General features: G+C 57.4%; 1 protein-coding gene across 1 annotated transcript in view; it reads left to right on the top strand.

Annotated features, from left to right (window-relative positions):
• Positions 1–13,046, top strand: part of RECQL4 (RecQ like helicase 4) — a 37,301-nt gene extending 24,255 nt beyond the window's left edge. The window contains exons 16-24 of the mRNA XM_074985577.1: positions 1,768–2,045; positions 2,500–2,637; positions 3,100–3,253; positions 4,166–4,295; positions 5,207–5,379; positions 5,727–5,913; positions 6,757–6,922; positions 9,830–9,938; positions 11,983–13,046. Of these exons, the coding sequence (XP_074841678.1) occupies positions 1,768–2,045; positions 2,500–2,637; positions 3,100–3,253; positions 4,166–4,295; positions 5,207–5,379; positions 5,727–5,913; positions 6,757–6,922; positions 9,830–9,938; positions 11,983–12,104 (1,457 nt within the window). The 3' untranslated portion in view covers positions 12,105–13,046. The remainder of the gene's footprint in view (positions 1–1,767; positions 2,046–2,499; positions 2,638–3,099; positions 3,254–4,165; positions 4,296–5,206; positions 5,380–5,726; positions 5,914–6,756; positions 6,923–9,829; positions 9,939–11,982) is intronic.
• The last annotated feature ends 1,216 nt before the right edge of the window (positions 13,047–14,262 follow it).

Here is a 14,262-nt window from a genome sequence, read left to right as displayed (position 1 = left end):
CCCCACTTCAGCGAGATAAATGCAGAAGTACTTCCGAAACCTTACTTACCAGGTTTTGGTATAAACTTTCCCCCAAACTCCTAAAAACCTTAGATTTTGGGGATAAAATTTGCTGCCACCACCCAAGTAGTAATAAGGAAGCCAGGGAGAGACTACTTGGGAAATTTTAGCCCCAAAAGTAAAAACCAGGACACAAACATTAACCAATACCAAGTTAATAAAAAGAAAAAGAGAGAACTTTTATTACTACAACAATATTTGTGTTGCAAGCCTTGTGACTAGATGGAAGAGTTACAAAGTAAAACACAAGGGGAGTTTTTACCATGGGCCTAGAACTTAGTTACAAGAGCTGCGTCTACACGTGCACGCTACTTCGAAGTAGCGGCACCAACTTCGAAATAGCGCCCGTCGCGTCTACACACATCGGGCGCTATTTCGAAGTTAACTTCGACGTTAGGCGGCGAGACGTCGAAGTCGCTAACCTCATGAGGAGATAGGAATAGCGCCCTACTTCGACGAGTAGGGACCGTGTAGACGATCCGCGTCCCGCAACGTCGAAATTGCCGGGTCCTCCATGGCGGCCATCAGCTGGGGGGTTGAGATGCTCTCTCTCCAGCCCCTGCGGGGCTCTGTGGTCACCGTGGGCAGCAGCCCTTAGCCCAGGGCTTCTGGCTGCTTCTGCGGCAGCTGGGGATCTATGCTGCAGGCACAGGGTCTGCAACCAGTTGTCAGCTCTGTGTATCTTGTGGTGTTTAGTGCAACTGTGTCTGGGAGGGGCCCTTTAAGGGAGCGGCTGGCTGTTGAGTCCGCCCTGTGACCCTGTCTGCAGCTGTGCCTGGCATCCCTATTTCGATGTGTGCTACTTTGACGTGTAGATGTTCCCTCGCTGCGCCTATTTCGATGTTGGGCTGAGCAACATCGAAGTTGAACATCGACATTGCCGGCCCTGGAGGACGTGTAGACGTTATTCATCGAAATAGACTATTTCGATGTTGGCTGCACGTGTAGACGTAGCCAAGGAGAGTAAAAGAACATTTTTAAAAAGTGCACAGACATCAGACCCCACTTCCCAACCCATAAAACAATAAAGTCTAACGGATTTATCTAAACGTTACCCTACTTACAGAAGATTGGAGGGTCTGTTTTTGGAGGGAGATATTTTGTGTTTCTCTCCCTCATGGCTGGGAAGAAGAAGAAAGACCAGAGAACAGAAGAGGGAGGAGCTAAAATTTAATTTTTACCTACATTCCTATAGGCCAACCCCACCTGGCTAAGGAGGTGTTAACCCTTTTACTCCCGGGCTGCTGGCTAACCCTCATGATTATGACAAAGGTGCATTGTCCAGAGATTCCTGCCGTCTGGCCTGTTGACCCGCCCATGGCTTTGACTCTGTTCCTTGGCTGTCTCTTGACCCAGTCCTACCCCTGCAGGTGAGAGCTCTGGGTCAGCAGTGCCCAGGCCTCAACTGTGAAGTGCAAATGGGGAGCAAAGATTGAATTGCTTAAAATGGAGGTAGAAGGCTCCAGCACAGAGACCCTGTACAGGGAGGGATTGGGAGCTGGTCATCCGCTGATGCAGGGCAGATAGTCACTGTGACCCAGCGTGGGGAGACCAGCCAGGGACGGTGTTTCCTGGCACTTTGTCTTTTGTTCCTTTCCGCCTCTGGTGGCTCAGCAAACACTCGCCAGGCGCTCTGCTGCCGGGCAGCCCGACCTCAGTGCTAACGCTGACCACGCCGTGTTTTCTCTCTCCATGACCGCGGCGTAGCTACGAAGAGCCTCCGGCGCCCTCCCCAATTGATCGCCGACGCCTACCACGGCGGCATGTCCGCCACCGAGCGCCGCCGTGTCCAGGTTGACTTCATGTGCGGCCGGCTGCGCCTCGTGGTGGCCACGGTGGCCTTCGGCATGGGGCTAGACAAGTCCGACGTGCGCGGGGTCGTGCACTACAACATGCCCAAGAACTTTGAGAGCTACGTGCAGGAGATCGGCCGGGCGGGGCGGGACGGGAAGCCAGCACACTGCCATCTCTTCTTGGATCCGCAGGTGACTGCCGCCGGGGGGCGGCGGCTAATCCAAGAGGCGGCGCTTCCCTCCAGCCGCTGCCGCTACAGGCTGTCAAAATCGCCAGCCGGCAGAGTGCGCCGGCTCGGCCTGCTGAGCAGGGAGACCTCTAGGGAGGTAAAGGGCTCTCGCGTGCCCCCAGGGGATCCAAGAGCAGGGCCTCTCTAGCGCTCGCAGGGTGCCCCAGGATGGCTTTAGGCACAGCCAGCCCTTGGCCCTGCAGCCCTGTTTTGATGGAGCCGGGCCCAGGAAACCACCACGGATCCAGATTCCACGCTCCTCTCAGTAGGAGTGGCAGGGAAACGGCCACTGCTGCCCAGCCTCCAAGGCAGCAGCAGGTCCCGGCCCGTTCCCCTTCCGCCCCCGGCAGCAGCCAGGAAGCTGTGGGCTCAGTGTGCCGCTTTCTCACGTCACTGACCGCCCCTCTCCTCCCCAGGGCGGGGATCTGAACGAGCTCCGGCGACACATCTACGCCGACACGGTGGATTTCTTCACCATTAAGAAGCTGGTGCAGAAGGTTTTCCCTCGCTGCAAGTGCGTGGAGCTCCACCGCAAGCAGCAGGACCTCAGCAGGGTGAGGACTGAGCCCTGACTTCCCGGGTGGTTATCCACAGCCGGGGCTGCCCCCTGTCCTTGAATACAGCAATGTAGGCAGTGGGAACTACAGGTCCCAGCATGCCGTGCGGTATCTCAAGCTGATTGGCCCCACCCCCTGCGCAGCTGGCTGGTGGCAGGTTCAGGGTGGGACCATTTCTCCAGCCCCTGGAGGTGATGCATTCGGATCCTGCTGAGACACACGGCCTGGGATGGTACATGGGGCAGGGGTAAGGTTGGCTTCCCTGGGCTGCATCCCTGCCGCGGGTAAAGGGGAGAGTAGTGCTGCCCGTTCAGCTAGGAATTCAGGGTCCCTCTGAACCTGCCTGGAAGCAGCTTGGGGAAGGTGTGGCCGGTGGGAGCAGAGGCCCAGCCCTGTGGGGCTCCTGCGCGTGGGAGCTGTGGGGAGTAGCTCAGAGAGGGAGTGCGTGTTTCCCCACAGGGTGGCGAGGTGTCTGATGCTGAGCTGGTGGGAGCCAGTGAGGAGCAGGCCCCCTGGGCCGACGGGGTGCGTGAGCACCAGCGAGTGTGTTACAAGCACGAGCGCGCCATCCCCGTGCAGCAGACAGTGGAGTCCCTGGATGTCCGAGAGGAAGGTGAGGCTCACGCTGCTTCCCGGCATGACTGGAAAGGAGTCTTCCTGCCCGAGTGCCGTGGGCAGGATGAGGCTCCCAGCCGGGGAAGCGTGGGCTTGTTTGGCTTTGGACCATGCCCAGGGCTGGTGGCAGGAGGGCAGGTGGATCTGGCAGGGTGGCCCTTTGGCCTGTGCCAGGATCCTGGGCTAAGACATGGCCAGGCTGGTGGGGTGGCCCCTTGGCCTGTACCGGGACGCTGGGCTGGGATTGGCGGGCTGGCCCCTTGGCTTGTGTCAAGATCCTGGGCTGGGCTGGTGGGGTGGCGCCTTGGCCTGTGCCGGGATGCTGGGCTGGGATTGGCGGGGTGGCCCCTTGGCTTGTGCCAAGATCCTGGGCTGGGACATGGCTGGGCTGGCGGGGTGGCCCCTTGGCCTGTGCCGGGATGCTGGGCTGGGACGCGGTGAGCAGCCTGACCCCTCGGTCTGATCCAGTACGAGCCAGACCCTGTTTTCTGCCGTAGGCTGAGCCAGGCCTGGCTGCTGTGTGTGTTCCCTGGCTCCTCTCTCAAGCTTGTCCAGGCCTATTCTGGGGGAGGGGAGTGTGGCTAAACTATCGCATGTGGTGTTTGAAAGCTGCCAGCTGCCGCAGCCGCTCCTGACTGGCCGGCCAAAGGCCTGCGCCTTGCTGTGAGAGATGGGCCTTGTGCAGGGAGAGGGGAGCACCGCTCCTGTCCCCCGAGGCCCTGCTCTTGAGCAAGCCCGGCAGGCAGTGCAGGTCCTGTGTGGGTGGTCAGCAGGAGGCAAGAGGTGCTGCGGGGTACGGCAGGAGGGAGGGAATAGGGGAATAGTGGGGCTCTGAGGGGTAACGGCAGCTCAGGGCAGTGCCCCCCCGGAGTCCCCATGACTGGTGCATGTCTCCTCTCCTCTGCTCCAGGCATCGAGACCCTGCTGTGTTACCTGGAGCTGCACCCACGGCACTGGGTGGAACTGCTGCACCCCACTTTCTCCACCTGCCGGGTGGTTTGTTATGGGGGCCCCCAGCAGCTCAGGGCAGCAGCGAAGAGGTTAGAGGCTCTGCGTGGCGCTGGGCCCGAGGGGTCCGAGCCCTTCCGGGTGGCAAATGGGGACACCTGTGGGAAATGCCTTCAGGCTTGTCTGTGCCGGCAAGTTCCTGCCCGGCAACTTCCTCGCTTGGGTGTGAAAACCCACACGCCCCTCAAGCGCAGCCCATCAGAGCGCTGGAAATCACCAGCATAGTGGGGTACCCAGTGCCGGGAGCTGCGCCCCTCGGGGAGGGGGTTACGCAGCAGGCCGGGAGCTGCGCCCCTCTGTCCTGGGAAAGGCGACTCTCCCTGGAGCAGTGATGGGACTGGGTGGGAGGAGCTCAGCTGGGGGCTGAGTGCTTCTCCTGGGATGCTGAGAGCCCATCCGCTGGCGACTGAGCTGGCAGGCACCCTGTGCTGGCTGCGGGGCGGATGGCTGAGCAGAGCTGGGTTGGGCTCGTCCAGTGCGCATCCTCTGGGAAGGGACAGCTCAGTGCTCCCCACGGGAGGTGCTGCTCTTTGGCACCCTAGCAGGGGGTGGGCTGGGGGAGTAGATCTGAGCTCTGCTCTGAAAGGCACTTGCACCGCTGCTCTGAGAGGTCTGCCCAGCGCTTCCAGATGCCCCGAGGGCGCAGGACAGTAGGGCTGCAGTTAAAGCGGCGCTCCACTGCCTGTGGGCGTGTGCCTGCTGGGCTAGTCGCTGTGCCTGCTGGCCAGGTCATCCGGCAGGCAGCTGGGCTGACAAAGGGGCAGGGGACAGGCCCCAGCCTGCGGAGGGAGGCGGTGTCAGAACTAGAACTAAACAGGAGCCATTCCTGGCTCCCTGCTCTAGTCCCCTCCCCAGGGCCCATGTTGCTCCTGCTGGCATCAGTTCTGTCTCTGGATCCTCAGCAGCTGCCTCCTTGGTTTTTCTCTCCACCCCCTGCTCTCAGCTGCCCGCCGGTTGCGGTGTGCCTGGCCCGGGAGCGCCTGGCCGGGGTGGATCACACGCACGCCAGCGCTGTGGAATTCGACGTGATCGCGCTCTGCGACTCCATGGGCTGGGAGGTCCTGCCCGTGAGGCGAGCCCTGCGCCAGCTCCAGTGGAGTGGACAGCTGCAGAAAGGTGCTGGGGCGCTTGTGCTGAGACGGCTTCTCTGCCTGCTAGGGGCAGAGCTGGGAGGGGAGCCATGCAGGGAGGGGAAAATCCCCCCTTTCTCCTGCAATCCGCAGGGCTCTTGTGGCAGCTGCTGTAGGCAGGGTCTCTAACGCCCTGGGTGTGCATGGAATGGCCCTGGTGGGCGCTCAGGCGGAGCCCAGAGCCAACGGGGAAGCTGTACAGTTTCCCGCCCAGTGTTCAGTGATTCTCACATGTCCCTCGTGACACATTTGCACTAGTGCACACCCGGCCCCCGTGTGTGTGTGTCGTCGAGTGGTTCTGAGCCAGGTCCCCTCCCTCTCCTCGTGGCTCAGGTGGCCAGGGCACCGGGAGGAGTGGCGTCCTGGTGGAATTCAGCGACCTGGCCTTTCACCTGCGCTCCTATGGAGACCTCACAGCCCAGGAGCTGGACTCCGTGTGCAGCTTCCTGCACCGCCGGGTGACCGCGCGGGAGACAGCTGCTCTCTACCAGCTCCGGGCCTGCTTCAGGGCCTTCCAGAGGTGGGTGCCTGCAGCCACGAGGGACCCAGCCCTGCTGTGCATGCTGCAGATGGCCTGTCCCAGCAAAACCCTCTGTAGAGCCCTTTCGCTCCATGCCTCTTACCCCTCTCTGCTTCCCGGTGAGGGAGGTGCTGGGTGTTAGCGCAGGACGCGCTGGTGTAATAAGAGGGGAGCGGAAGGGGGCTCGTAGTGCAGGGGCGTGAGGTAAGACAGCGGGGTACAGGCGGAATGCGGACCCCCTGGGGTGTGTTGGCAGCGCAGGCTGAGCATGGGGCAGCGAAGAGGCTGGAGCTGCCTGGCTGGGTGGGCAGCAGAGATGGCAGTCGGTGAGGTTGGCTGGGGTTGTCCCCAGAGAGCTTTTGAAAACAAGGGGCATCGTTTAGAAACGACTGGGCCAGTGGAGCTGCTCCCACAGGAGCCAAAGGCCATCGCAGACCTGGCCCCCTCTGATCGGCCTTCCCTGAGAAGCACAGAGCAGCGTGGCCGTTCCAGCCCCCACGCGCTTGCCGAGCAAACGCTCCCTGAGGTCTGCTTCTCCCCCGGGAGAGGATGAGAGAAGGAACCAGACAGGAGACACAACTGCCCTCGCTCCAGCATGGTTGGCAGGTTCTCGGATGCTCCAGGGATGAGGGCAGGAGAAGAACCTGCCTGGGCCAGGCTAGAGCTCCTGGGTAGGACTAGAAGGTGGTGGTGCTGAGCTTCCCCCTGGCTTTGGGACCTCTTTCCTGTGGGCCGCATGACCCTCTCCTTCCCCACGGCTCACTCCGCTTGCTTCCCCACATCTCCTGCCCCCTAAGCCTGAGCGGTGCCTGCTCTGGCCCTAACATCCCCTTTCCCGAGCAGCGTGGCCTGCCAGGCTGGCACCCTCTACCCCGAGCGTGTGGATGAGGAGAGGAGCTCCCGCCTGAAGGCCCTGCTGATGGACTATTTTGAGAAGGAGCCTGCCCTGGATAGGACCGAGTTAACGGGACAGGAAGAGGAGGAGGCAGAACATCTCAGTACTGTTGACGTGAGCAAACCCCTTTGTTACTTCCTTTGCCTGGCGTCTGGTTTGAGGCCATCTGAGCAACTTGGCATTTCTGACCCCCATAAAACCATGGCACCAGATGTAGTGTCAGCTCTGCGTCTGGTTGTACTGGGATGGGACAGGACGGATGGGCACACGCTGTGTGCTCTGAGGAGGGACTTACTCACAGCCTGGGGGCCATCTGCGGCCCAAGCTGGCCCATGCACAGCCGTTGGCACGGGGCTGGGCCAGAGGGAGTGTCCATGCCCTTCCCCTGACTCCAGATCCACCTCTTCCTAAGCCTGCTCCTCAAGTTCCCTCCCCTGAGGGATGTAGCGGGGGCCTGGCATGAGGCAGTAGCAGGGGTCAGGTCCCCCACACTCACTGTGGCGGAGGCAGAACAGGCTGCTGGGTAGCTCTACTTCCCCTTGGCCCCACTGTTGCTGTGAATGTAAGGGGCTCGACCCCTGCCAGCAGCCCAACCTGGCCAGGGCCCTGCAGGCTTGCCTGAGTATGGGAGACCATCCTGCTCACAGGATGGCTGGGGCAACCGCTGCGGGGCCCAGGACAGCTCCGCACACCTCTTCCTGGGCCTCAGGGATGTGCTAGCAGTGGCGTAGAGCTAGCAGCCGGAAGCGGCTCTCGCCCTGGTGGAGAACCCTGCTCCGAGTGGATCCAGATCTGCAGCAGCAGCAGTTCCCCCCAGATGAAAAGGTGTCAGGTTGTGCAAAGGGGTGTGAGGGAGAGACTGACTGACCCTAGGAAAGGCGTCTCCTGGCTTTAGAGGAGCCGGCGCTGCCGTTTGGGTGAACGTTCTGCGACTGGATTTGAGGTGCTTTGACTGACGTATGGGAGCCCTTTGCCCAGCACTGGGGGTGCACATTTTCCTTCGTTGCTCTTGGCTTTTAGAAGTTTAAAGGGATGCTATCGGCATGTTCTGCGCTGTTACGTTTAGGTCTTGTCAGCAACACAGGAGGTCGGTCCTGTTTGCATTGACATCACTGGCACTTCACGGCTAGTATGCTGAACTCTTCCTTTTCACAGTGTCATAGCATAGATTCAGAGAACAATAGAGCTGGAAGAGACCTAAAAAAGCCATCGAGTCCAGCCCCCTGCTCTAAGCAGGACCAAACCCATCAGATCAGCCCTGCCAGGGCTTTGTCGAGGCGAGACTTAAACACCTCCAGGGATGGAGGCTCCACTGCTTCCCTGGGGAGACCATTCCAACGCTTCACCACCCTCCTAGGGAAAAAGTTTTTCCTAATGTTCAACCTGGACCTTCCCAACTGCAACTTGAGACCATTGTTCCGTGTTCTGCCATCCATGACAACTGTGAACAGCCTCTCTCCAGCCTCTTTGCAGCCTCCCTTCCATAAGTTGAAGGCTGTTATCAAGTCCCCCCTCAGTCTTCTCTTCTGCAGACTAAACAGTCCCAATTCCCTCAACCTTTCTTCATAAGTCATACGCTCCAGAACCCTAATTATTTTGGTCGCCCTCCGCTGGACCCTCTCCATTGTATCCACATCCTTCCTATAACTGGGATGGGTATTGGGCTGGGCTGGGTATAAATGGGATGGAATGGTGTCCCCAACCTTACTTTTAAAAGAAGTGTTTCTGTAGGGGCTTTCCTGGGCCCGAGGGGCATAGAAATGTTTCCGTAACTTCCCCCCGCCCCTGACCATTTAAGAAGTCTCCCTGCACAAACATCGTCCCTGAAGCAGGGTTGTGTTCCTGCCAGGCAACCAGTAAATGAAAGTGACCGAAACCAAAAATGAAACTGGTCGCCTTAGTTTCACTCTTCAAACTTCATGAAGCCGGTAGAAGTGATCAGCCCTGAAGCTGACAAGTAAATTAAAGGGGTTTTCCCATTTCCACAATCTGAGGGTCTGTTAAGTGCTCTTCCGGGAGTACATTAGCTCATCTAGAGATTTGCGTAGCTTTACAACAGGCTACATAAAGAACCACATAAATTAAAAGATCGTACACACAATAACTTTTTTTATACTGCTTTATATGCTCTCCATTGACTCGTAAGTACAATATTTATTTTCCACAGTGCAGCGAAATTTGGGAGCACACAAGAGAAATTAGACTCGTGGAAAGGTTGAGAGCCAGTGTGTTAGAGGCACAGATTTCTGCATTGGGCTGTATTTTGTCTGCCTTTTTCGGGTGTTCCTCTTCCGTAACCAAAAGAAACAATCAAAGGTTACGTCTGTACTGCCATGTATGTGAGCAAAACTTACATCACTAAAATGTGAAAGAAACCAGACCTCTGAGCAACACACATTTTGCCGGCACAAGTGGCAGCGTGCACAGCGGGGCATGGATGGGAGAGCTTCTCTCACCAGCGTAGTAACTGCTGCCCATTGGGGGTGGTTTAATAGTGTGAATGGGAGAGCTCTCTCCTGACGGAATAGAGCGGCTACACAAGAGATCTCCCTGTGGGCAGACGCAGAGGTACAGCTGTGCTGCTGTAAGCTCCCTGGTCTAGGCATAACCTAAATCCAAGCACAGGGTGAGAGCACAGCTCCCTGGTTTGGTCCCAGTTAATTTTGTCCATTGATGTGCAGTGGGTTGTGAGGCTCACTAACGCTGTTTTTTTGGATGGCCTAGTCAAGAAATGGTCTCACCCCACACTGAGGCTGTAGCGAGAAGGAATCTTCCAGGGAGGTCAAGAGGGGCAGGTGTTCCCTGTAAGCTGAGCGCTTGGGTGGCCACTCAGGTGACTAGCAGAGCACCCAGAGCAGGCACCATGTATCTCTATGGGTGGTGCACACCCCTGCGTGCATCGGTGCACATAACAAAATTTATTCCACCCACAGTAGGGAAGGGGGAATGGAACACTGAGCAAGACCTGATCGTATTTCCCCCACAAAAAAGCCTAATGAATTTAAAATGTTTGCTCTTTAGCTGCAGGAGTGGGAAGGGCAGATCCGCTCGGACATCCGGCATTTCCTCTCCATCCGCCATGAGGAGAAGTTCTCCGGCCGAGCTATTGCCAGGATATTTCATGGCATTGGTAAGAGAAGCCCAGCACAGGACTGGAGTCTTAGCTGACCCCGCCACTTACATCGTATGAATTGCCCTAATGCCTGCTAATTTCTGCCTGGTCCCTGTAACCGCTCAGAGCTTATCTTAACCCTCTGTAACATGTCTTGGTAACCATGGCCATGGTGAAAGGTGCTGGCTTGAAGGCTTCTTCTGGGCTCTGGTCCTGCTGCTCTCCATGTTTGTTCTCGTGAAATGCTGTGCAACTCCCGCCCGTCTTCGGGAGTGGAGTATATCCCCCTGTGGACCAGTCTGAGGGAATGGAGCTACAGGGGACCTCTGACGCTGGGGGTGGGCTTCCTCTTGTCGCAGTCACAGGTGAGCTGTGCTGAAAGGCCCTTTGAGGATAGATTTACTCTCTTCCCCTCTCTCTGGGAGCAGCCAGCTTGTTGGCACCTGCAAGTTCTCTGTCTTTGGGGGCCTTTGGCAGCTGCTGACCAGTGAGACCCACAACCAGATTGTCCCAGGCAAAGCCTGAGGGATGACCTCCATAGGGCAAGAACAGTATGGGACTGTGAACACACTTCCTCTTTCCTCGCCCACTTGGTACATTCCCTCCATGTCTGGGTGGGAAGCCAGCCTGCTCACCACAGCTCCTGTGTCTCCTGGCTCCTTATCAGAGCTCACCTCCACCCCCATTTCCCTCTCCAGTCCTAGCGTCCTCCAGCTGCTCAGGATCCTTTTCCTCTGGAGTTTAGGCCTTGGAAGAATAATCCCTGCTTGGAGCCAGGCCAGGGTATTCCGCTGTCTGCTGGAGGTTCCTGAGTGTCTCTGGGACCGAACCTTCCCTTCACCCTTGTTTGGTTTTCTCTTGGCCCCCTTCCAGGAGCCTCCTCTGATCTAACTCCCTGCTGCTCGGCAGGATAATTTCAAACAGGAGAACTGAGGCGGGTATTTAGAGCCCTGCAAGTCTGCAGCTATTCACCCATCTCTGCAGCCGCAGCTGTCGGTGCGGATATCCACGGCTCATTTTTGTGGTTACAGATATGGAAGCAGATACGCATTTTGTATCTGCTAAGGGCTCTAGACCAGGGGTGAGCAAACTTTTCACGTTGGGGCCCACTTTTCATCCCTGTAATTCAGGCCAATGAAAATTTCAGTTATGCTCCTGTGAAAAACACCCTGTCCCTTTTGGCACGTGTCAGAAAACAAGTCTATAGAACGCAATAACTTTATTCATCGGTACAGAGAGGTGCCTACACAGACATCAGCACAGCAACAGCTGTCAACATTTCTAATGAGATGGAAGAGCCTGAGACCCAGCAGCTGATCATGCTGTACCCCCTCACCAAATCCCTGGCTCCTCCCATCCCCAGGCTTAATCCCCTCTTAGCCCCCTGCCTCCCCACCTACCTCACACAAGTTCCACATACTGCTGCCCCTGCTGCTCCTTCACTGGGCTGCCACTGCCGCCTCCCCTGTGTGGCTCCCCACCTGCAGTGTGGGTGGCTCCCTGTCCTGCCGCACAGCAGTGGGACTCAGTTTAATTGGTTTAACAGCCAGATCCCGCCTGCTGGCCATTAAACCAATTAAATCATTTCCCCTCAGCAAGGCAAGGCAGGGACTGGGAGCCGGAGGAACGAGTGGCAGCAGAGCTGCAAATGGCTCCTTTAGAAGCCGTGTGCAGCTGGGAGCCACCCAGCCAGTGACCCTTACCAAATCTAATTGCAACCCATGTTTGGGTCCCAGCCCATAGGTCGGGAATCCCTGCCTTAGATGATCTGTCCAAGAGTATTGTTATTGAGTGAACAAGGTTACAGTCTCCTGGGGCCCTGTGGGCCTGTTTGACCTGCGTGTAATTCCACTGAGCTCATGGTAACCTTGGTGTAATACATGCAGGAAATCAGGCCTCAGAAGGCCTAGGCCAAAGCCCCCTTTGCTCAGCAGCTGGGAACGTCTAGGCTGCCTGTTTGAAAGCTTTGGCCACTGTTCTCCGCAGAGCGAGGCACTGCTGGCGAGGGAGGGGTGGGGGATGAGTTCAGTGGCTGACTGGGGCTTTTTCTGTCTCTGAACAGGGAGCCCATGTTACCCCGCTCAGGTCTACGGACGAGATCGCAGGTTCTGGAGGAAATACATCCACTGTGACTTCAATTCAATCGTGCGCCTGGCCACAGAGGAGATTATTCGATGCAAATGAGCCTGCGCGGGCAGGGGTGTTATGTGCGGGACATCGGGCGCTGACCAGCAGGGACACGGAACGGCACAGCAGCCCCCGGGGCAAAGCCAGGGAGCCCTGGAGGCTGTGCCTCTGGGGCCAGAGCTCTTGTATTCCATTCACTGTAGATCCCAGGATGGACGGTCACCTAAGGGCTGCGTTGTGATTCTAGTCCGACTTAGCCCTGTGCTGAGAACCGGGAATTTCTGTGCTACTCCCACCAGGCGAGGTACCTGCTTCTTAGAAGTGGAGAGGATATGCTGCGAGGGCCCGAAGCTGGCTTCCAAGCTTGCTGGGAGGAAGAGGCTTTGGGGTGACCCAGTTAACTGTATATAACCATCCCTGTTGAGGTTCAGTCCCCTAGGCATGCCCCAAGTCCATGCACCTCTCAGACTTAGGGAGGCAGTTCTCCAGCCCTGCGAGCTAGGGGTTTGTTGTCTCGTCTTCCCACTTTTCAGGGCTAACTCCAATGTGGTGGTCTGCTCCTTCTGCGAAATTGCCCAACAGCCGAACACGTTTCCTTGTCCTGCTCCTTACCACAGTGCAGGGAAGGGCAGATTGGGTATAGCCACACTTTTCCTCCTGAGACGTGGGCTGTGAATAGACACGTCCCATTCCCCTGGGATAGTCAATAACTACAGAGGGGCCAATGGGTTGCGCTCTGTGGGATTAGATGCAGAGGACGAGCCTTCTCCTCCCAACATGCCCTAACATGTCATACCTGAGACATTCGGGCCCCTATGTACAGCTGAGCTCTGTTGTGGGGTTTCCCCTCACTAACAATTGTTGCTCAGTCGATTCCAAGGCCTTCAGCGCCCTTTCTCCATGCTGCTCTAGTCCACTGACCAGCTGGATGCTGTTTCCCCTCCCCTCGGGGACCATAATTGGGTTTTATATTCACTCTAATTAAACAGACTTTTTTTTAAAGTGCCTCTGACTTCGCCTTTTGGCCCTTCCCTTCCTGCTGCGGGAGCTGAGTTGCCAGACTCTGCCTGCCCCCCTGGGAGCTGCTGGAGGCGCGGGGTGCTACAGGGTGGGGACGGAGACATGTGGAGTGAGCTCTTCAGAGGCAGCTGGAAGAGAGTGGAGCCCGGATTCTGCTGGGTGCCTCTGCATATCCCACCCTTCGGTTTGTATCTGCATCAGCAAACCCCCCAGAGCCAGCCTTTGTTTGCACAGGGGCCGGACTGGGTTATACCATTCTGCACCTCAGTATCAGGGGTCGACGGGGGGAAGCCTGGGTATGTGGGGGGAGCAGCCCCCAACTGCAGGGGAGGGCTCAGCACAGTCCTGCAGTCTCAGCTGGCTGGTTTTTGAAAGATCTGCTGTAGGGATTAAACTGGGGCACTTCTCTGTCAGATGCGTATTTGGGCCCCTCTGGCTGTGGCATCCCCCCAACTCCTGAGCTGTTTGGTTTTTTCATCTACTAACCTTGCAGTTTGTCCAGTAGTTTAATAAGTAGGTGTTTAAACCCGATTTCAGAACTGGCCCCCAATGAACCTTTGGCATCTCCACACTGACCGACCCTGTCAAGTGCGCTCAGTCCAAGGCCAGGCTCCGTGCATGCTAAGGGCTGTCACTGGATTTTCATGCCACTGAAATGTGGCTAATTGGAAGCTTTGCTGGCCTCTTGCAAAGAGGCACAAACTGGGTAATGGGAGGGCAAGGTTCCCTGCTAACCTGCTGCAGCCCTGTTCTGGAGGTGAGGGACCTAAATGGAGTAAGTCGATACTCAGCTCCTCTGCTGAGACATCCTCCTGCATTTATTTCCTCTGTGCAGCCTCTCACTGATGTCATCTCCCCGACAAGCACAGACAGTGGCGACAGAAAAACCTGCAGAGGCCGCTGGGGTGAGAGAGATGGGCACCTCAGTCTGACTGGCAGGGCTCTGAACACCCTCATCCTTTGGGTCACTTGAGGATTGCCTGCTCTTTTCGTTTCCTCTGGGGCAGCTGGCATTGGGCACTGTCCGCTGGTCTGACCCTGTGTGGCTGTTCTTATCCCAGCAGCCTGGAGAGGGATGCAGAGGCAGGAAGGATCAGTGATGGACAGTGGTCCCCATTCGGGGGGGAGGCCTATATGAAATACACCCATGCTATATGTACAGGGCTGCACGGGGTTGGTGTGGTACCTTTTCATA

Source organism: Carettochelys insculpta, chromosome 2, assembly GCF_033958435.1.
Source record: "Carettochelys insculpta isolate YL-2023 chromosome 2, ASM3395843v1, whole genome shotgun sequence".
Classification (NCBI taxonomy): domain Eukaryota; kingdom Metazoa; phylum Chordata; order Testudines; family Carettochelyidae; genus Carettochelys; species Carettochelys insculpta.
The sequence above is the reverse complement of the archived record's forward strand: the minus strand, read 5'-3'. Positions and strand labels throughout refer to the sequence as shown.